The sequence below is a fragment of the Rhodamnia argentea genome, chromosome 2 (genome assembly GCF_020921035.1).
Source record: "Rhodamnia argentea isolate NSW1041297 chromosome 2, ASM2092103v1, whole genome shotgun sequence".
Lineage (NCBI taxonomy): Eukaryota > Viridiplantae > Streptophyta > Magnoliopsida > Myrtales > Myrtaceae > Rhodamnia > Rhodamnia argentea.
Genome location: NC_063151.1, coordinates 32966660 through 32990722, shown reverse-complemented (window position 1 = coordinate 32990722; position 24063 = coordinate 32966660). Strand labels below are relative to the sequence as shown.

The 24063-nt window shown below is 37.8% G+C and overlaps 1 protein-coding gene across 1 annotated transcript; it reads left to right on the top strand.

Annotated features, from left to right (window-relative positions):
- Nucleotides 1-15006: 15006 nt before the first annotated feature.
- On the top strand, nt 15007-23601 carry LOC115726137 (putative laccase-9). Its single transcript, XM_030655920.2, has 7 exons — nt 15007-15138; nt 15516-15667; nt 17313-17557; nt 21921-22049; nt 22163-22763; nt 22955-23313; nt 23408-23601. Exons 1-7 carry the CDS (start codon nt 15019-15021, stop codon nt 23599-23601), a joined length of 1800 nt encoding a protein of 599 aa, XP_030511780.1. The 5' UTR covers nt 15007-15018.
- The last annotated feature ends 462 nt before the right edge of the window (nt 23602-24063 follow it).

Below are 24063 nucleotides of genomic sequence, written 5' to 3'. Positions count from 1 at the left end.
GCCGACCCTAACGCTCCAAAATATTATTCAAACTTAAGTGATTTAAAAAAAATATTGGTACTAAAGTGAGCACCGTACATAAATATTGACATTTCATATGTCATTTTGCCAACTAAACTGGAAACGGTCCAAATCATCCTAGGCTAAGCATTTTAAGCAACACGCTAAACACTCATAAAATGACATGCAACCAAATATTTTTTCTATTTTATGTCAAGGGTTGTCGTGGTCCATAATAAACTTAATTTTTAGCGGGAGTTCTAGAGAAAAAAACCAAGTAAAAGCCGTGTTTACGTGGAAAAGCTAGAAGTAGACTAGAGCAAGAAACCTTATTGTCATTAATATTTCGTGGACAAAATCAACGGTTTGATTAATTTGATTTAGAGCCGCTGTTAGCTTTAGCTTAGAAGATACAAAAGCATGCCTAATTCTGGATGCCACTCCAAAAAGCAAACATCTTAATCACGGCAAACTTTTTTTTGTGTCCAAATACGATTGAAAAGACTCTCAATAATGTTCTTTCGTTCATACACGTGTGCACCATTCAGGATAAGGAAAGATTTGGAGGCAGCATGAATCTTAGCATCTATTGTCTTCCTCTTGTTGGGAAGACAGAAAATCAAACGTTCCCACGTTATTTTTCGTCAAAAGCGACCTCTAACGCGTAAGGACTGGGTCCTCTTAGATCGTTCTGGTTAGTCCATTTGGCATTTACTTATTACGAAACAAAACTTTTGAGAAAACGACATGATTTTCCTCGCCGGTTTGGGTAAAAAATAATAAGGGATTATTATCATTAAAAATCTCAGAACTGATGCTCATGTTATGCTTATAAATTTCGTCTTACAAAGAATCTCCGTACAAAAACATATCGAATACCTATCCTCGTGACATATTTTTCAAAACTAATTTTTATCTCACAAAAAAATCCAAACCGATGCTCTTAAATCAAATCAGACATCGGCTAGCATTTCGTCCAATATCTCTTTGAAATGCATACATGTCAACACATATGAATTTTCTACGTCGGATTCGTTATTCGACACAACGGATTCGTCTTGCAGTTGTGTACCACGTGCATTATGTAATTTAACGAAAGGTTTATTGGGTGAGAGGAACTGATTTGAGATTTATATTGATATGAAAATTAACATGAGTGTAAATGTCTCATGCAATTTGAGATTTTTAATGGTGTTAACAAAAAGGAGACTAACTAAGGTTTGTCATTTTGTTGTATACTTCATGCTGAAATTCCGAGAATTGGTCTGCAACTCTTAATCATTGTCGGACATCGTTTGGTGGATTGGGCCACTAAGATTGTACAGTTCCCTTTGAAATCCCTACCCAACATGCTTCTGAATTACTGGAAGAACTATAAAAAAAAAAGCCTTAAATCTATTATAATTATACCAATTCAGTATTAAATTTTTTTCATCAATTCAGTCCTAAATCTTTTGCATTTATGCCAACTCATTCCATTCGACCAACTTTGGCCGGCCGACGTTGTTGATAGGGGTGTGCAAACCGGACCGGACAGGCCCGGACCAACCCGGGACCGGCCCGGACCGGCCGGGTTGGTCCGGTCCTTGAGGTGGATGGTCCGGTCCCCGATCCCAATAAATGGGACAGATGAATGCGCGGTCCGGTCCTCGGGTTTCTTGCATTGGGACCGGACCGGCCCGGCCCGGACCGGACCGCCAATAATATATAATTATTTATATATAAATATATACAATTGCAAAAAAAAAAAAAATTGAAAACAAAACAGAATAATAAAAGTCTACTGCCCATTTTTTTCCCAACCTTGCACGGTCACACTCTCTTCCTCAAGACTCTCTTTTTAGTCTTATTTTCCATTTTGTTTTTGGTCATCTTTTCTCCCCGCAGGCTTTTTTGAGTGCGGTTGGTGATGTTTTTATCATGTAATGGCTGGATTTGGTATTGAATTCGAACATTTTGGTCAAGTTTGTCGATCATAAAAGTCATAGCGAGTCGCTATGTTTTTACCATGGCATAATTTATTAAGTTGACTAGATTTTCAATAGTTAGCGGTCCCATCGAGCCGGGACCGAGACCGGACCGGGACCGGCCCGGACCAGGACAAGCGGTCCCGGTCCGATCCTTGGTCCCAAAAATATGGGGACCGGGACTACGGTCCGGTCCCCGGTTCCATGCCGGGACCGGACCGGCTCGGACCATGCACACCCCTAGTTGTTGATACTTGGTTTTTGGTCATTTTATTTTTATAAAATTAATTAAAAATACAAAAAGTTCATATAATTACAAAATCAACTTTGAAAGTCTTGGCCCACACTTAGGAACCAAATTTGAATAAAAAATATTTTTCGTAATTTTTTATATTTTTTTGAATTTCTTTTTACTAAAAAATAACCAATATTCGTGGTAAAAAAATATGAAAAAATAGTCTATGTTTTTATTTTAATTCCCTTTTCATATATGCTATTTAAAAAAAATTAAAATTCAGTTTAGGTTCACATGATCCTTCATAAACATAATCCCGAATTGAGCCTAAAAATTACGTTTCGAGTCCTTTTAATTTTTATTTTCGCATTGTTGGAGTCATGACATTTGCTTCTAATATCTCATATTGCATTTCGGTCAAAATATTCATGAAATTGCTCAATTTTGATCAAAATGGCCTAATTGAACTTTTCATTTTCATTTTAGTCCCCGGTTTCGCTTAAAGTGCAATTAATAATATTTTGGGATGCCCATGAAAATATAAGACCACTACCCTATATTTTTCATCATTCTAAATCCATTGGTGGGGGTGGTTTAGTTTGATTTTTCCATTTAGGCTTTGATTTTTACAAAAATCATTTCCAGGTCAATTTTTTTTTAATTGGGGTTTTTGCACTAAATCAAACATTTTAATCCCACAAACACCTCTATTAGATGGACAACATGTTGTAGAACCTAATTCAAGCTTCAATTTTGGGGAAAATGGTCGTTTTGAGGTCCAATTTGATGAACTTCTAGTAATCGGGTCAAGCGGGTCGGGCGGATCTGACCCGACCGACTCGGTAGTGCTCATTATCTTCAACCTCTAGCCTCCCACACGTGCAGCATGAGCCCCGAGCAGAAATCAATCAAATTGACCACCCAATAGAGCACAATCAACGACAAAAATGCTTGGGCTTTGAAGGAAACTCAATCTCAGTGCCAATGAACCCTTTTTCGGGCTTGACATAGCCGGAACAGGGATATCCAGCCCCATTTCCGCCGCCGCCCGGACCCCCAACCAGAGAACCGAGCAAATCACGGCCAAATTCACGCTCGATTCGCGACACCCATGCCACGTATTCCCCACAAACTCATTCCAGAATGTTCCCATCATCCTTTGGCGTTTTGTGGACGAAGATTTCGTGCAAAAAACGTGCGAATTTGAGCCACCTGGCTCGAGTACAAGCAAAAGAGGATAGAAAAGATAATGGGCAGGGAATATTTGAGCTGGCGTGCTCGTACAGAGGGCGGGGACGTGCGTACAGGTAGTATACGACGTCCATAAAACACGAGAGAGGCTGGACAGTGAGGGTTTTCGCAAATTTGAGAGAGAAAGCAACCTCCACGGCTGGTATTCAGAGGTCCTCGAGCTGGTGAGCAGTGATATTTGAGGGCGAATATCGAGCAAACAAGAGAACGTGAGCGATCAATACCTCCTGACTGACGTTCCCCTACACCTCAGCTTCCCAGAGAGCTATCAGCGACCTCCTATAATAGCCGGAACTGCTCAGAAAGGTAATGCGAATATACCTTCGCGACCAACCTTCGCCAGCGCCATGCATTTTGGCCGGCCTTAAGCTAGTTCAAACCCCCGAATTTCGGGGAAATTTTCTCTCTGGTTTTGCATGCTTTAAGAGTCATTCTTACTTCATATTCCGATACATAGCTCTTTGCATTGATATGTAGCTGGGCCATTGGTTGTGACTATGGAGTGAGATACGTGGTTGTGAATACCCCCTGTTGGTCTGATTTTGGTGTGAAAACAGCACAAGACCCTGCTTTTCGTGGTGTTTTTTTCCTTCGTTTTACAAGCTCTAAGTGTCGTTTTTGTTTTTTCTTATTTCTCACACGTAGATTTTCGCATTGATATATGGGTTTCTTATTGGTTATGATCTGAGTGCAAGAAAATCAGTCATGAACATGCCTGTGTGAACCATACCTGGCTATTGAAAATTTTAGGTGTTGGAGCAGTGCGAATTCGCCAATTTGAGGTCCCTTTTCTTGATGATTTCTTGAGCTTTTGAGATCATTCTTTGGTCAATCATACTCTCTGTCTGGGGAACTTCACATTGAAGCCTTTGGTTTGGTTTGATTATCTCTGTGGATTAAGTTATTTTCCTTCAAAGTTGCCTCAGTGAACTGCAAAGTGAGGTCTGGAATTTTGGCTGTGTTGCTTTGCGACGAGCCATTTTCTCGATGTCATTACGATGTGCTCATTTGGTCAATTTCTGAGTCGTTGGTCATTTTGAAAACTAGATCATACCTATTTTAACATGGTATAATCATTTTTCCTTGATTTGATTTGAGCACTAAAATAATTACTTCTAAGGCCACCCCAATGTGCTGTCATGCTGGGGGTGGAGAAATTTTCCGTGTTGGCTCGCGAGTAGCAGTTTTCCCGACTTCTTTACAACTCATTCGGTTGGCCAATTCTTGAGCTCTTGGTTGTTTTTGAAACCTTATTCCACCTAGTGTTGGATGGTATGTTTGGTTTCCTTTAATTGCGAGTGAGGACCGGGTTATTTGTTTGACAAAATGCCCCGCCGATTGGTTTTCAAACCAACCTTTTTTGTACGTGATTTTTAATGAGATTTCTGTTATGCCTTTGCGCAGTATGCCGTCCCTCAAATCCGGTCCGACCGGATATCCTTTTTTTAAAATAAAAATATAAAATAATAAAAATAGAAATTTTCTAAAAATAAAATAAAAATCCAAAACTTGTTTGCAAAAAGTCGTAGTGGAGTTTTCTTCCCGTTTTTCGGATCTAATTAGCATGTTTAATCTCTATTATGTCTTGGAGGTTGGCCGATGTCCATTCCGGCCCGTTTCATTTAAATACTTGTCTTTGTTATTTTTTATTTGGCGGCATTGTATATAAATACCCAAGGGCCGTGGATTTTTTTTTTTTATTGCTCCAGAATAGCTCTTTGTACATCCTCCTTTATACATTTTGAATGCTTTGGATGATTTTCATTTATTAAATAAAACCCGAAAATTAGAAAAATGTCATGAAATGAACTCCTACAAAACCATTTTGCATGAACGCCTAGCACGGTTGCAAAAACATGATTAGTGATTAAAAGCAACTAAACCTCGCTTGATCACCTTAGGTAATAATCAACCTCACGGTAACCGCAAGGGCTCTAGTAGAAATGCTAGGTAAACTAATCCCCAAACCCAAAATCTTTGGTTGCACGGTATCGAGTGGCTCCTCCCAACCACTTGATAGGGTTTTTGGCCCACCTTCCACGAAAGGCCAATGGCGACTCCTCTGCATGCACACGTTGCACATATCACCCGATCACACTAAGGTCGAATATGAATTCTCGACGTCGCGACTTGATATGGGCTTGGGAGAGCCCGGGCTAAGGGCCCACACGCGAGGCTCCCTTGGCGACCCATTGGCCCGCCTTTCCCCGTGACAGGATCGCGTGGGGCGGATTGTGACAGACGTACGCTGATGCCGACATGGTGCTGCATGTTAATTTTTAATGATATTTTAATATTTTTTTAATTTTTTTTCCCTTCTTATGTTTTTTTCTTCTTCTTCCCTCCTCTAGCTAGTCTCTTATCCGAAAACCAGCCGGAGGAGAGGGCTGGCGAGGGTGAGAGCTTGCATCGCCCTCGTTGGCACTAGGTGAGGCCGTGTCTCGCCAGATCCGGCGAGGCTTGGCCTCGACGTCGCCGGGTGAGGTCAAGCTCCCCTAGCAACGGGGAGATGAGCCTCGCCCAGTGCTAGGGGAGGTCAAGCTCACCTACCAATGGGGAGGTGAGCCTTACCAAGCGTCGATGAGGTCTCGGCCCTCGTTGGCCCTCTCTTCTTCTTCCTCGATTGGAAATATTTAAAATATATTATTAAATATTGGTAAAATATATTATTAAATATTGTTACGTCGGTGTTGGCATCTAAGTCGGTGTTAGCCGGCCAAAATTGATCGGATGGATTGAATTAGCACAAATGCAAAAAGTTGATAATTGAATTGTGAAAAAAAAAACAGGACATAATTGACATAATTGTAATAAATTTAATTTTTTTTGGGTAATTTTCTGCTAAATCCTTGCATAACATCAATGCTTAAGCTCAAAAAACTGTGGGGACGTGAACAGGAGGTTTCTTTTTCTTTCTTTTTTTCCAAATATTTGAAATCTGGAAAATCACATATTTGTGGGTTTTTATTATTTAGGTTATTTTACATATGAAAATACAAGAATTATTTGCACATGTGGTCTTGCAGGGGAGATTAAAATGGCTTATTTTTGCTTGAAATGGTTGGGCCAAGGCTCATCTCTCTGTTTGTTTTAGTCTCTTGTTCTAATTAGTTTTTTCAGGTTTGGGCCTTTGATAGGTCGAAGCCCAAAAAGGTGGGTAATGATAAGGAAGAATTGTTTTTTTTTTTTTTTTTTTTTTTGTGTGGCAAATTTTGGGAGAGGTTTACTAGAAATAAGTTTGGTATTTTCAGGAACAACCCAACCAAACGTCGGTTAGTCGCTCAAATAAAATTAACTGGTGATTTCATGGAAAAGGAGTTAGTACGTAATTCAAATAAGATTTGTTAATCTTAACATAAGACTCGGAGACATAAGTAAAAATTGATGCCCTAGAAAACATTGCGCCTAAGCTACTTGCAGAATTTTTCTGAGTGGGATCCCTAGAAGTCAAGTGTCCCATGAGCCAGCTGCTGTTGGCTCGGATCATACTTCTTTGGTCTGAAAAATGCATGGGCTGATTTGGAGAAGTGCCGGGAAGTCATTACTGAAGGCTTGGGGTGTTGATATAGAAGCAAGTACCCTGCATGTGCTTCAGAGTGAACTCAGATGATTGCAGTAAAGGACTTGTCAAGTGGTGCAAGGAGACCCATGTATGTTAGGATTAGTCGCATAAACACAACTAAATAGAGGGTTAAGGCACGAAAGGAAATCGAGATATAAGGTTTATATTTATTCTTCATTAAATTAAGGCTACATCTAACTTAGGATTTTTACTATAATTAATACCTCTCACTTCTGTGTTACAACTCTCAATTACAAAAAAAAAAAAAGATTATATGTGGACGAGATAATACCTAATTATGAGTCCGAGCCCAAATACCAAGAAATTACGGACCTAAACTATAAAAGTTCTCTAGTGGCTCGGAGGCATAGCTCACTGCGACTCCCGTGCTTTCCTATCTATAGGGAGTATGAATTACACCCCAGCGGTCCTGGCAACACAAAGGAGATTGACTTATTATGGTCCAGAGCAAATTGATTATCTCTTGGCTATAAGAACAATACGCTTTCAGAGGAGAGCCAGCAATAAAATTCTAAGACTTAAGCTAGATCAGGACAGATGGCTTGAACGAGAAAATAACGTTGTTGCTGCTCTCAAAAGTTTTTATGATGAGTTGTTTCAATCAGGATGGGATAGAGAATCGAGTGACATTGCCGACCGGATTCCTAACTTGATCTCCCTGGAGTGGATAGGAATGCTACTTCAATTGCAGAGATCTCTGATGATGAAGTCAAAGCAGCTTCATTCCATCTTGGTCCCCCGAATTCTTCCGGCCCCAGTGACATCCCTGGGATGCAAGTGACCCTTCCGTCAAGCAAGCTGTCAGAAACTTGTTTGCAAGCTGTGCACTGCACTTCCCGTCTACTCTTGATAATTCTCTCCTTGTGCTCATTTCTGAAATCCCAAAATCCTGACAACGGATCGGATTATCGGCCGATTAGTCTTTGTAATTCTCTTTACAAGATACTTGACGACAGGCTCAAACAAGTTTGACGTATCATTCGACCGTATCTATTTCGCCGCATATAATAAGGTCTAGGGAAAAAAGTTCGTATTTTTGCGGGCCCTCGGCCCAAAAAAAATGTAAAGAAAAAAAAAACCAAAAAAAAAATATAAAAACCAAAACGTCCTCGCCAAATCTTGGCTAGGCGAGGGTGCCGCGGCCTTCGTCATCCCTGAGCGAGGCCATGGTATCATAACCGGGAGGGAGTTGGTTGGCTACTCTTGTCGGCTCTCATCTCGAAAAACAAAAAAATAATAAAGAGAAGAAAAGAAAAAAAACCAAAAACATATAAAAATTAAAAATTTCACGCAAATACTAACCGTCCTACATGGTGCAGCCGACGTCCACATCAGTAATTTTCGGCTAAAATTGGCTAAATGGACTCAAGTAACACAAATGCAAAAATGTTTAGGATCAAATTGGTTTTTTAGGACTAAATTGATACCAACGCTATATGTTTATACCTTACCAAAAAAAAAAAAAAAAACACTATATGTTTATGATTTTTTTTTTTTTTGTGCTTTTCCTTTCAATATCATGATAACTAATAAGAAAACCTGAATATACAATATAGGGAACCATTTTCGCCAATATGACTTTGAAGATGCGGAAGCGCAGACGTACAATTTGCGGTCGGCCGTTTCAATAATAGTACCTACCCCTGACCATTGATTGAAACATCCAACAACCGTTTAGGTAAGAATGTAATGAATTAATCTTGAATTGTCCCTTTACATTAACATGTGCAAAATTTTATTATATATGTGTACTCTGGACGGCGTTAATTGAAGGTTTACCATACGCTAGACTATCATGTAGTCATACACAGTTGCACACCATCCCCGAGTTCAAAATGTGTAGAGCAAACGGTGCTGATTACTTTTTACTTTCATCTTAATTTAAATGTTGCAGCTCACTCACAATATTGACCGGTCTCGACTTTTGATAATAAATAAATAGTGACTACAACAATTTCAAATATCGGATTCGACATAAACATAAAGAAGTAGTTTCTTTAAATGTCGCGGCCCTCCCCAATCACAATCGAGGTTTAATAAAATTATTGTATTTGTAATTTTTACATTCTATTTTTCTTCTTATGTTTTAACAATCGTGGCCGGCGGGGTTGTCGACATCACCAGCCACAGAGGAGGGTTAGCAATCCTTGCTGGTGCGGGCGGGGGTATCGCGGCCTTGTTGTCCATAGGGGAGGATTGCTGGTCCTCACCCGGGCCGGCGAGGCCGCAATGCCCGGACCGGCGAGGATTGCAACGCCCTCGCCCGGACCAGCAATCCTATGGATAGCGAGGTCGCGACGCCCTCGCCTAGACCAGCAAGGATTGCTGGCCCTCTCCTATGGTTGGTGATGTCGGCAACCTCGCCGGCCATAGACCCGAGTAGGCGGGTCGAGGTCCTACGAGGTACCCACTACTCAGAGTACCCTCCCAAAAGGAAAATGATGTGTCTGTCGGGTTCGCTATCAAATTTTCGTACATTCATTGTTGTATTTTTGCCCCTGCTCGGTAGTTCCGTAGTAGATTTTTTCGAACGGTTGTTAAAACATAAGAAGAAAAATAAAACATAAAAATCACAAATACTACAATTTTATTAAATTTTATCCACGCTAGCGCTGCCATGCCATGGAGGACGGTTGGCGTTCACATCAACAATTTCCGGTCAAAATTGATCGGATGAACTCAATTAGCAAAACGTGAAAATATTTAATACTCAATTGGTAAAATTAAAAGGTTTATGACTGAATTAGCCAAATTGCAATAGGTTTATGAATTTTTAGAAATATTAAAATGTGATTTTGAGTGAAGATAGGGTCATAACGTGATTTTGGGATTACAATATGATTTGGGAAAATTTTTCAGGGGCAACAATGTCATCTATGGTAACACGGTTTTTAGAAATCTTAGGTGCCTTAGGTGCATGTAACTTACTATTTCACAACTTTCGAGATCAAATAGTCGGTATAATTTTTACTCTTATGGGGAATTGGCTAATGAATGGAAGTTGTTAAGCTGACCGTCCCTCACATATTGACGATGGGACGGTCAACTTTCGGCCACAATTTTGTTTCGGCCATAAACTTGTTCTTGTTTTGCATAACACATTTGTAGCTGAAAGCTGACCATCTCACCATCAGTCTGTGGCGGACAGTCTGCTCAGAAGTTTCCCTAATAAAGGAAGCTGCTAAGTTGACCGTTCCTTACGTACTAACGGTGGGACGGTCAACTTTCAACCACATACCAAAGTATTTCCGTTAATTTCAGATGCAATGAGACCTTTAGTGTCCTAATCCCAATTTTCATATATTCAAGTTGTGAAGGGGCCGAATATAGCTCCTCTGGGGAGAGTTTTGGGGGCAAAAATTAGTTTCCTAACGGTAAGGTTACTAATTAGATTGGGAAATATGATAATATTAATGTAAATATATTATTACAGACTTCCACGAGACTTCCTAGATTTTTGCCTTGTGTACTCACGATATTTGAGGATAACATCTCAAGCTTTCAAGATGCTAATCCTCACTTTTGAGGAGTTTTAGGAGAACGTTAGTCATCTATAGTAATCTTTTCATACGCATTAATTCCTTTATCTACTATATACACTATTCATAAGTTCTATGCAAAATGTAAATTCCTTAAGGTGGACCAAGGTTTTGCAATATATCAAATTGACAACTTTAACTAGTAAATTAATACTGAGTAATTGAACTCGAACCGGTGCGTCACACGGATATGGCGTGTATGAGTTCGTCAAGTGCCTTTTCTCCTTTCCTTTTTGCTAGTAAAAAGGGATGTTAAAGATATTTACTTTTACAAGTAAACTAACTTGACTCGTGCATCATCTGAATATCGTGCCTATAAGTTCTTAGAGTGCATTTTCTCCTTCCGTTTTTTGCTTGTAAAAAGGGATGGTTATCGCGACCTAAAAAAATTAATTTTTCAGGCTAATGGATTATCGGGTTAGTTTTGATGACTAGCCTAATACGGACTCTCCCAAGCCCTACCAAATCGCAACTTTGGTTAATTAGAACGATTTAGGATTCGGAGTCGCCACTAACAATTTTGGGTAGGTTGATTAGAAACCTAAATAAAAATAGCGGGAGGACTATTCTTATTTCTACGAACCGGAGATTGTGGATTCGGGGACTTGATTACATTAACTAATTAAAGCTAATGCCCTTTCGGTACCTTAATTTCATGAAATGTCCTAGGTTGGCAACTCAAGTTTGATTGAATTCACAAGGAGTTTTTCATGTTCAAGTGAGGTTTTTTTTTATGTTTTCACTTTCTTAGAATGAATGCAATGCGTAACATGCGGAGGCTAAAATACATGCCGAATTTGTGTGACTAAATTAAGCAAGGCTAACGACATCAAATTAAAGTGGAATGCAAGGCAATGTGCAGACAATTATGCAATAAAAATAAACATATGGAGACCGTAACACGGAAAATGTTAAGTCAATGTTTCCCTATATGCAACAATTAACTACTTAATTAAAACATGCAATACGGCACAACATTTACGTAATATGAAACAACATGCAAGATAATGAACTCAAACAAACATGATATGCCAATGACATGAACATGCAACATAACAAAAAAATGAATGAATATGCAATTTTCGAAAAAAATATGGTATATGATGCTGGTGATATTCAAAATACGCCAATGAACAACATAGGATGTAAAAGTATAGCACGCGATATGCGAGATATGATTTTTCTAAAAATATGATATGAGAAAGATATGCATGAAATCACATAGGACGACATGAGATATGACAGGAACGTGATGAGATACTCAAAATATGCATAAAATGATGCAAAATGGCATGAACCGATCTTTTGTATTTTTACATGAATTTTCCCCAATATGAGAGGTGCATGAAATAAATGAGGTGCATGATATCTTTAAATATGGAATGCAAAATTAGGATATTCGAAAATATGCAGTGGATATGCAAGATATGCATAAAATTCGAAATATGCGCGAAAATGACGTGAGATATTCAGGATATGCTAAATATGCAATGAGATAATGCGAGATATGCATGACAAAATTCTCTGATTTCTGTCCCCTTTCTTTTGAATTTTTGGCCAGATTAAAAGTATTCTGATTTGATTCTCTTTACCTAAATTTTCAAGATAAACTTAAAGAGATAAAGTTTTTAAGGAACCTTATCTTCCTAAAGATTTAATTAGACATGATTTATAAGAAACCATATCTCACTAATTTTTTAGGATTCTTTTTTAAGTTTATCAGGAAATTTAAATCAAACAAGATCTCAATCAATTGCAGAATATCAATCCAATCAAATAATTCAAGATAGCAATCCAGATAAGTCGAAACGAATCAAACCCCATCCTCTTGCATTTTTTCAAAAAAGGATATTCATAAATCTAAATTCGGTGTTTTGAAGATAGCAAATCGGATCTAAACGGCGATAGATCAGATTAACTAAATTCCCATTTTTACTAAGTTGGAGGGTCGTATCCGAACGGCGACGGACAAGTTTATCCAACTTAACATAGATGTTGCCTATTAGGGAATAAAATTCTCTAATTTAGATTTAGGATTTTTTTATTCTGAAAACATGTCTAGTGAGTCCAATTAAAACCCAATTTTCGAAATTTGTGATAAAATTAAGGTTTTGATATTTAAATCATACAAAAATAATTGCTTCTTGAGTTTCCAAAAAAAAACTGCGTTCTTGCCTCAACGATAGCATTAAATCAGCATCAAACACATGCAAAATAGCAACTAGAAAAGTCAAAGACTCACCTGTCTAGCTCCTGCAAAAATCTGCATGGTCAAACGTCACAGAACATGCGAAAACGAGGTATTTTTCGGAGCAAACAGCATGCCGATAGTGCAGGAACAGCGTTGATACAGTGCACTAAACAGCTCAAAAAGAATAAATAAAAACACCCTAAAACATGTTTGAATTAACCCTAAAAGTATACGAGTGTCACCTTGATTCGTCGGGCAAGATTCGAGTTGAGTCGCGATGAGGAGTAATTGGACAGATGCGGCAGAAGAATTCGAGCGCCAGTTGTGTCGCAAAACGAGACAAAGGCACTGATTGTGGCTGCTTAGTGGAGCTTGAAAAATCTGGAAACTTGCCTTCTTATCATAGACGTGGCCGTTTGGTGTCGAAGAGGAAGCAGCCGCACGCAATTCTCCTAGGAAAATCCAAAAAGAGTTGACCGCCACAGTGGAGGCTTGCCACAAATTCCTCCTTTCCCTTTTGACTTGCTTTTGGCTTTTTGATTATGTTGGAACCGTGGATCTGCAGCTCTTGATGTGGTTTCCCCTTCTTGTTTTGGCAGTGATCGAAATAGTGGAACTGCGAAGCCGAGATCGTGAGGGAGGAAGGTACTCGATGGAGGTGTCCCCGCCCAATTCTCTTTAGCCTCTCTTTTTCTACTCTCAAAATTCTGGGCGTGAGTGCTCTCCTTTAACCCTAGAGAAAGAACTCTATTTATAGAGAAAAGCCTTGCAAGCTTGGGGCTTAAGTTTTGTTAATCTTGCCAAACAGACCCGGGATCAAAATATGTGATCAATTAAGTCCCAAAGGGTCCAATTGCATTAATTTGACTGAAATTTTTGGCACATAATAATTGACATTTTTAATTAAGGCATTTTTCTCAATTAAGCTCAAGATAACCCCAAATTCTTCCTTGAATTGCCGATTTTTTTTCAATTCAAGTCCATATTCACCTGATAAATTAAGCTCAAATCTTCTGCCATTGGTGGTCCAATGCAAAATGCAATGTATGAATTAAATGAAAATGATGAGCTATTATTTTTTGTAGGAATTAAAATTTAACTCCAGATTTTTTATGTAAGATAAATGATTAAATAGAAATCAAAATTTAGGTGTCAACAATGGTAAAGATAACTTCACAAACTCATTATTTTCGTCTCATAAAAAATACTGTACTTTTGGTCTAGTTCCAATTTTACTTTGAACTTTTTTTGTCACATAAAAAATCACAAACCTTAGATTCAGACTCAATTGTACCCCGAACTTTTTTAATCTCATAAAAAAGAACCAACTTTTACATGAGTCTCATATCTGCTTTTGTTAACCTTCCGTTCAAAATTACCCTTGCTGATGTTGTATTTTCACATCGTTACTTTAGTTTTTTTTTTTAATTTCATGTAGAAAAAGACGTCTTTTGGGGATGAATTTTCAAGTCAGCCCAAATGACATTTTATTAATTAAAAAATTTGGAAAAAATAAGGACAATTAAGGGGTTGGCTTTCTTTAATTGCACTTACTCTTAAAAGAGTCTTCCTTCCGTCTCGATTGAGGATTTTTGATTTTGTACTCGGTCTTCAATCACTTGTGGTCGGTAGTCTCTTATCCATTGCGATCGGAGAGCTCCCACTCGAGACACTCAAACAACTCACGTTCGGGAGTTTTCCACCTCTTGGTTGTTAAGAGAAATTTTAGACAGAGGATTAATGGGGGCATATTTAGGACTCATGTAAAAGCTGGTGGTTTTTTTATGAGATAAAAAAAGTTTAAGGTATAATTGGGATTAGATCGAAAGTTAAGATTTCTTTATGAGACAAAAAAATGTTTAAACGTTTAATTATGACTGGACCTAAAATTGAAATTTTTTCATGGTATAAGCTCTTCATATCACGTAATTGTTCGGATCCTAGCAAATGGAGATTTCATATTGGTTAACTATAGAGAAAAGGACATGAACGCCAATCATATTCTTCAAGTTCACTGTCACTGGGCCCCCACACAAATGCCTAAAATTGAAAACCAGACCCACACCGTTCCATTTTTAGGGCTGCGCCGACCGAAGACCAATGCCCACCAGAAGTTCCGGAGTCACCTGTAGTTCCTCGGGCTCGACTGTCCGCTGCGCACGTGACCCGACCGCGGCTCGAACGGTCGTCTCTCCTCCTTCCACCGTTCCCTTATAAAGCGCGAGCCCACGAGCGTGTGTCGACGAACCCGCATGAAGATGGCGATCGTATTCTCTTTCTCCCCCACCATTTCTCTTCATCCCACGATTCTCTTTCTTCTTGCCAATGTCCTCCTCCTGGCTCGAGCCGCTGTTCATCACCACGACTTCGTCGTAAGTACTTTTCGTTCATCAATCCCGTGGTGAAACGTGCTCTTTGTGCGAAGTTTTGCGTCGACGATCATAAAACCAACGCATGCAGGAGAGTTTTCTAGTTGCTTGTGTCTCAGGGAAAAAGACAAGAATTAGTATCTGTGGGACTACCTTGTGTAGTTCCTGAAAGGTCATCTTTCATTATAAATTGTTCAAAATATTCTATGGACTTCTTGACAACTACGCATGCATGCACCGGGTCTATTTTATTTCGGGATATATGTATCGTTTTGGTCGGTTTCTCGACTGAAGTTAGATCGTGCTCTTTTGTTTCTTCTTTTACTTTTTTTTTTTGTCTCAGTATTTCTGATCTTGAATGATTTTTATTTTCCTTGCAGCTGAGGGAAACAAACATCACGAGGAATTGCACCACCATGTCCCTTTTGACAGTTAATGGCAGTTTTCCAGGGCCGGTGATTCGTGTTCGCAAAGGCGACCTCGTTTTCGTCCATGTTCATAATCAAGGAGACTACGGCGTCACGCTTCACTGGTAATTTCATTTCATCGAACGTCTTTCCATCTCTTTCCTCTCTGTGTTCCCCTGGCATGCGCGCTTGTCTCACTCGTACTTGGTGGTTTTAGCTCGATTATTTTCTTCTCTTGTCATTCCACTGAAATGGCGACGAGAATGAGCAAACAACAACAAACGGCAAGTGGAACAAGATCGTTGTACCCTAATCATCGACTCCCGGGAAAGGGTGGAATGAAAAACTATGCTGCACATATCAATCTGGCAAGAGTAATCAAGAACAAAGAACAGTACAAATCCAACCGTGGTGTTTGGGTTGTTGGATGTTGGTCCATTCAAGTCGCATTTAAAAGTACAACAGACGAAATATTTCAATTGAACTATTGATATCACAAATACATCACTTGAGGCAGATCTTAATGATGAACTTCTCTGGATGAAATTCCCCACGTAAAAATAAGATGATGAGGCCACACGAGCTTCAACTAATCTCTAGGATGATCAGTTAATCCCTTTTTTTTTAGTTCATAAATTTATAATACACAGCTAAATGACAAATAGATATATTTAGACTATCAGAATAACGTGATCACGTTGCATTAATATTTAATGATCATAGTCAACTTCACAGTTGTGGCAATTCATCCGAGAGTTGGTGGATTTCCGGCTTATGAATTGCGTAGCTGTTCTAGGTTAAAAATACATGTATAAGTCAATGGCTTGAATTGAACTATTCATAAGGTTTGTGGGATATTTCACAAGCTTCCAAATAGCTGAATTCTTTGTCCAGACAGAAGTCCTTTTCTTCTCTCAAAGTCGTCGGACGTTTTTGTCTCACCTACCAGTAAAAATGCAAGCATGAACTTTCTTAGTTCATCAAGGTTATTTAACTACCGGCCTGTATGTCCTCGGACTGCTTCCTACGTATGACGCCTCTGTCCACCATTCTTATTATCAACTTTCAATGGTTTTTTAGCCTTTGTTAATGTAATGTTCAATTCTATTTGTCTCTGCGATACGCGGGAAGTGCAGACCGCCACAGATGCGAAACCCCAGAAAGATAGTCTGTCAAACAAACATTATATTATCATGTTTTTAACGTACAATGCCCAAGACTAACTTATAAACTGGAACTAACATTATTACTTTTGTACGACGCCCTAGTAAATCAATTAGTTGATATTACATGAACTAATTCGAGAATTCATACCATACACAGGGAATAGAGTCTATTTTTCCCTTTAACGAAAGTGAAAGTTCCTTTTCCAATTTTACAAAGCAGTCTTCAGATTATGTAAGGATAGTTATTTGCACAAAATATAGTTATGTGTCTAATTTATAAACTGCTTGTGTAAAGAAAAAACTACACCACCATTGGTGATTTTTGAATAAGTCTGTGTCAGTAAGTTTCTAGGTTTTTCATTTTTCCGTTGATTCCTATATATATATGGACTATTAAGACAAAGAGGTGGGTCAATGGTCAGTTTTTTTTTTCCTAGTCAATAGCCATTTAGTCAGCTCGACTTGTACGTTGCTTCTCTCTCCAAGTGGTGTTCTTTCTTTGGGCTGCTAAGCAACCATTTGCAAATACATATCTAGTTCTGAAGCAAAACATGTTTAACTCAGGAGGGGCATGATTAATTAATAAACCTAGTTTACTTTTCAGGCATGGGGTGAAACAACCAAGAAATCCATGGTCTGATGGACCCGAATACATTACTCAATGTCCGATCCAACCACAAACAAATTTCACGTATGAAGTGAATTTCACGGAAGAGGAAGGGACTCTTTGGTGGCATGCTCACAGTGATTGGACGAGAGCTACAGTTCATGGTGCGATAGTCATCCTACCGAGTGAAGGGTCGAGCTTCCCTTTCCCCGAGCCAGATGAAGAAGACATCATTGTGCTTGGTATGAGCTTCAGAAATTTATTTTTGTTAATTAAGATACTAACTGTGCTCCCCATATTATTCTTTAACAGCCTAACTTCTTCGACCAATTTGTACCCTACACGCCAATTTCAAGACCAGTCGACTAGAGATGGGGATTTTCAATTCCAATAGAAAAGTCAGTTGCTGAGAAACTAAGATATGAAGAAAAAGAAAACAATATAAAATGTTAGCGGGTACTGGGCTGCTATTAAAATGTGGAATTTTTGGGATGTTGGTTTCTTTATCTATTTATTCCTTTTCGAAGTTTCCTGTGTTGACCGAAAAGAAAGTCAGAGACATTGAATAAGTCAAATTTTATTTTCGAAAATGATAGTACAAATTTTAAAAGAGCAAATGCGGTTTAGAGTGAGAGAAATTTGTCAATTTCCAAAGGATGGCTAGGGTTTAGAGTTTTTTAGGCTTCGGAGTCTCATTAAGGTATGTAAAATAAAAAAGCAAAGAAATGACCGCGTGCTGAATAGAATGGGATAAAGGACATTCAAAGTGTCAAAGTTTGTGTACGGCGCTCATTTTAGTATACAAATTTTTCGCCAGCTTACTCAAGTGCCAAATCAAAGAAAGACGATCACTTAAGTGTCAACGATGAGAGATTCCCGCCAAACCGATTGCGTGTCATTTGTTAACACTTTTTTAATTTTACGTGGCAAATTTTTTAAAAAAGTCAGTCCAACGTGGAGTTCACATAGCAAATTGTTTAAAAAATCAGTCCACATGGACTCCACGTGGTAAATTCTTTGAAAAATTCAGTCCACGTGAATTAATTTTTGAATATTAAATTAAACTAAAAAAAAAAAAGGATAGCCCTCACCGCTGCAAGTCCAACCTTTTTTCAACTTTCTTTTATTTTTGTTTTAGCTTGTATTTATATATCTCTTAATTTTTAAATATTTTTAATGTTTAGCTGTTTTTTTGCCTAACTGGGCACGTAGGATCAGTTTTTTTTTTTTTTGGGTAGAACATAGATTTAGGTTATTAAATAAAAAAATATCAGCATCAAATAATTATTTTTTTAAAAAAAAATTGATATTTAAGTGATCCAAAAAAGATTTTGGAATCAAAGTGAGCGCCATACCCAAACTTATGGCATTTTTGATGTCCTTCTGCCGAATAGAATGAGAGGTTCTTTCCTGTAATTAATTCTTGCTGCAATCACAGCATTCTTGCACTTCACGTAGAAGGGAGAATTATTTTATTCTTTATGGTAATCATGATCACGCGAAACGCTTTTTGAAAATTATGTTTTTCCGCTATCTTGTTGAAAGGTATCCACTGAGGGGGGAATGCTCTTTTTTCTGTTTGCTAATGTGTTACTTTGTTAACTTACTCTTTTTAGAGATTGCTAACTCAAATTGGAGTGACTGATCAATTTTTCCACCATCGAGTTACCACTTAGTATTCGAATACCATGTATTATTTAAACTACTCACTAATATTTCATTTTTTTAAAAAATTTAACAACTTTTTATCTCGTTTGCAAATTTTTATTTCCATTTCTCCTTACCAAGCCTTTTCCGAAATTGCTAACCTTTCTTGAATTAAATTAGCAACATATTGTGAGTTGAAAACTTTTATTCAAGTTACTTAGTAAGTGTATTCTTCTTTTAATTACCAAATTGTCTTATCTTTTACCGCATTTTATTGCCTTTCTTAACTATGCCATTATCTTACTAGCTCTTATATGAAATTACTAGCTTTAGTTTTAATGATTTATGAACTTATCTCAATTTATTAACTATTCTGAATTATCAGGTCCAATTTGAGTTAGTTATCAACGTCTATTTGGTTCTTTTTACTAGCTTATAGAATGGGTTACTTAATCAGGAAAATTTTGGTAAATCAACTCAGATAACTGTTGATTATTTCATATTATAGTCAATATTTGAAGCCGTTGGTAAGAAATGTAACTAAATAATAAGAGAAGCTTTTTTATTAGTGATAAGAGAAATTGATAATTTAAAAAGAACGAAATAAACGTTAGTAACTGACTTAAGAGTTAGCAATGCCTAACGAGTTACTAACTTAATTGTAAAAACAGTGTGTAAGTATGGTAAATAAAAGTGGAGACTCAATAGAAAAGTCGTAAAATTTAGAAAGAAAAACAAATGTAAGCAACTCATGTAATATTTAATAACCAAAAATAATTACTAACATATATGGAAAGCAGTTGTTAAGTCGCTCTAATTAAGGTTACTAAATCCTAAAACTAGCTGGTAAGAATAGCAAATGGAAGTTGGTAAAGAAGATAGAAGAAGTTTTTTGGATAAAAGAAGTTGATAATCAAATAGAACAAGTATATGTTGGTAACTATGTTCAATAAAAGTTCGTAATGCAAGATTAATTAATACCTTAATTACTTGAGAAAAGTAGGTAATAGCTGATAAGTTCTAGAAAACATTGATATTTTTGGCAGGAGTGAAGTGGTAAAAAAATGAATAGGCATTGCTAACTAACTCAAATAAGCATTGGTAACCCAAAATTAATTGGTAATATAAAGAAGACAAATAAACGCCAGTAAACAACTCAAGTGAGAGTTGATAACTTGTTTGGAGAAAAATTGGTAAGTCAATCAAATAAACGGGGTGGTATAATAATTGGTAAATTTGTGTTGTAAAAGATAAGATAAGTTTTTTTATTTTCTCAGAGATAAGAGAAGTTGGTAATTTGAAAATAAAATGAATTAATTGCCAGTCACTTACTCAAAAGGAAGAGTTATACAACTAGCTTGTTAGTTAATATAAGAACAGTTTTTTTTACCCAACCAAAAGAAAAAAAAAGGTTTGTAGTCGGGGAAAAGCACCAAAAAAGTCCTAAACCTATTGTATCGGTAGTAATTGAGTCTATCCGGCTAATTTTGACCGAAAATCGCTAATGTGGACGTTGACTGTCATACGAGATACGATTGGCATAGTATTTTAATTTTAATTTCTCTTTTTTGGTTGACAAGGGTCGCCGGCTATGGGTGAGGGCTGCGAAGTCCTCATTGGCCCTCAGCCCAAAAAAAAAAATCTAAAGAACAGAAAATAAAGAAATAGAAAAAACCAAAAAAGTTATAAACAAAAATTCAAAAAATTATGAAAATATTATTCAAAGTGTTCACGTTAGCGCCGACGATGCTATGTAGAATGGTTGTCGTCCACGTCAGCAATATTTGATCAAAATTTGCTAGATGTACTCAATTAGTATCAATACTAAGAAGGTTTAGGACAAAATTGGTCCCATTAAAATGTTTAGGACTAAAATGCAATAGGTTTAGGACTTTTTTTATACTTTTCCTATTTGTTATCACTTTAATTAAGGTTGATAAATTATTAAAAGAGTTAATAAATTTAACGAATTGTATGTACGGCAAATAAAGATTTGTAACTCAATATGGAATTTGGTAAATTTAAGCAAACAAAAAAATATATAGCTGGCTGGTAACTCAAATAAGTGTTAATAAAAAAAAATTATTGGTAACCTAATCATTAAAAAGCCGGTAAGGTACACAAATTAACATTGGTAAATTCATTTATGAGTTAGTAAACTTAAGTCATTTGCAAAGACCAACATAAGTGGTAAACGATAACAATAGTTGATACAAAAAAAACAAAAAACTAGTAAAACATTGGCAAGTAACTAAAAGGAGAGTTGGTAACAAAAAAAAAGGTTGATAATTTAAATGGAAAAAGAGTTGATAAGTCACTCAAATAAAAATTGATAAATACATACAAGACTTAATAAATCTACGGTATTGGCAAGAAAAACGATTCAAAGTTAGTAAAAGATAAAAAAAGTTGGTAATTTGCAAATTGACAAATGAGTTAGTAATCTTTTAAAAGTGTCGGTTAGTTGTCAACAAGTTATCGAGAAATTGAGCGTGACTATTAATTTTCAACCCACAATTTTTTTTTATATATACCAACTCTTTCAAAAATCTTTCACTATCGGCAAAAATCCGATTCTCTCGGCCTGAAATAGTAGAATCATCATACATATTTTTTTTGGTCAAAATCATCCTACATATAAACTGGTGGAATTCTTCACGATCAACAGGTGGTATTAAACTTTCAATCAGGCGTGGGCCCGCTTGTTGCGTGGAACTTTCCAAGCACAAGCGTCGTTACCAAAACTAATCACGTGAATCCTTCGTATTCAGATCTAATTTATGCATTCATTTCTTATTGGGATCGTTACTTCAAGCTTCCACCTTAACCGTAACGCATTTGTTGTAACTCAAAAGAGGACCAATGTACCATTTTCAAGTGAGATTGCGCTAATTACAAAGGGTTAAATTACAATTAAGTTGTATTACTTAAGCCATCGATCTTTGTGATGGTTCGTAGGTTCTTGGTACGACGAAGAAAAGCTTAACGAAGTATTGAACGAGGATTTAGCGGCGGGTAGCGATGTACCACGAGCAACTGGCTACACGATTAATGGACAGTTTGGAGATTTCGTTCCATGCTCCAAAGGTATGTTATTTCTGGTTCCTTCATGGATTCTAGTAAGAAAATTTTCATATCGCTTTTGTCCGGTGACTCCAATGGTATATACCGACTTGATTAAGATAGTATCGGTTTCATAGAATCAACATACCATTTGTTCGTCGACTATGGCAAGACCTATCTCCTTCGAATAGTGAATGCGGCAGTCAGCGCGGATCACTTTTTCTCCATCGCCAAGCACAACATGACTGTTGTCGGAATGGACGGAGCATACACAAAGCCGGTGGTAACTTCATACATAACAATTAGTCCTGGACAAACGATGGACGTCTTGCTAACGACCGATCAGTCCCTCAGAAGGTATTACATGGCCGCTCGACGGTATTCGAGCGAGGACACAGAAGTCACCGCATTTTCGCACATCAATGTCACCGCCATTCTCCAATACAGGGGAAACTACAGTCTCACATCACCACCGATATTCCCAAGCGACACCCTTCCAAGTTTTTATGACTATTTTGCGGCAGCAAATTTCATAGCCCAACTCAAAAGTTTAGCAAATGAAGAGTATCCCATAAGTGTGCCTCAGAACATAAGCACAAGGATGTTCATAACAGCTTCCTTGAACGAGCTATTATGTGCAAACGATTCGTGTGCAGCGGGTGACAGCAAAATCGCCACGAGTTTGAGTAACATAAGTTGGGTGAATCCTTCTACTGATGTGCTACTTGCCTACTACAGGTACCCTAAATTTCTCAGATTTGCATCTACATATGAAATTACATTCTCAGTTCATACATCTCAAGAATTTCCATGTCCTAGATTAAGATGTTTTGTTTTGCTGACACTTGATTTACAGGTAGTTGTTTCATTAGAAATGAAGATAAACTACATAAAAAGTAATGAATAACATCTCAGACGTACACATGCAGAAACATCAGTGGTGTATACACCCCAGACTTTCCTAATTTGCCTCCGAGTTTGTACAACTTCACGGGGGACGATTTATCGACCAGTCTTGCGGTGGCTGCTGAAGGGACAAAGGTGAAAGTCTTGAATTTCAACGAGACCGTGGAGATAATATTTCAAGGGACAAATCTGCTGAAAGGTTCGGAAACCCATCCTATGCATTTGCACGGGTACAGTTTCTATGTCGTCGGATCTGGCTTTGGAAACTTCGACAACGAGACCGATCCTCAAGGGTACAACCTGATCGACCCGCCTAAAGTCAACACGTTTGCGGTGCCCAAAAAGGGATGGATTACGATCAGATTCACAGCAAATAACCCAGGTATAAACGCACCTTCTCATGCTCGTTCCCTACCTCATTATCTAACAATTTGATATCCTTACCTAATGTAATTCGTGGGATTAATCGATCACAGGCGTATGGTATTGGCATTGCCATATAGATCGACATATGAGTTGGGGTATGAGCACCACTTTCATAGTACTAAACGGCGATACTGAGGAGACAAGTATGCGGCCGCCCCCTTCCTACCTGCCTCCCTGCACGGATACATCAAACATCGCCCTGAAAGAAACCGCCGGTTTCGTCGGTGACACAAACCAAATTTGATAGCAGATCGTAGTAAATTACGTACGTGGTAATAGAAAGCCGTCAAGTTAGTCATTAGCGTGCAGTAATCAAAGCCAACATGATTTCTTTTTGAGCTGATCAGCAGGTAAAGTCATTTACAAGAGTGAAATTGTTAAATGTGCTAATAAGCTCCTGGTTAATTTGTAATGGCTTTGCGTTCCAAATTAGGTGAACAAGCCAGCATTTTCAGAAAATGCAAAGGAGGTAAATAGGGGATTTAAACCAGAGTTCTTCCCACTGTTCCTTCGAGCTGTGCTTTCTTTTTCTTGTTTGCTTCGGTGCTATATTGGTTATGCTCTTATATAGCCCTGTGCATTAGCACCGTGTTTCTTTCTGCTACGTCATATTTTCAATCAAAATAAAAAACGTCCTTCCCAGGATCAAGAGCCTCTGTTTAATTTGGGTCGATTTATTCTCCATTAGCAAATGAATCGATTTCAA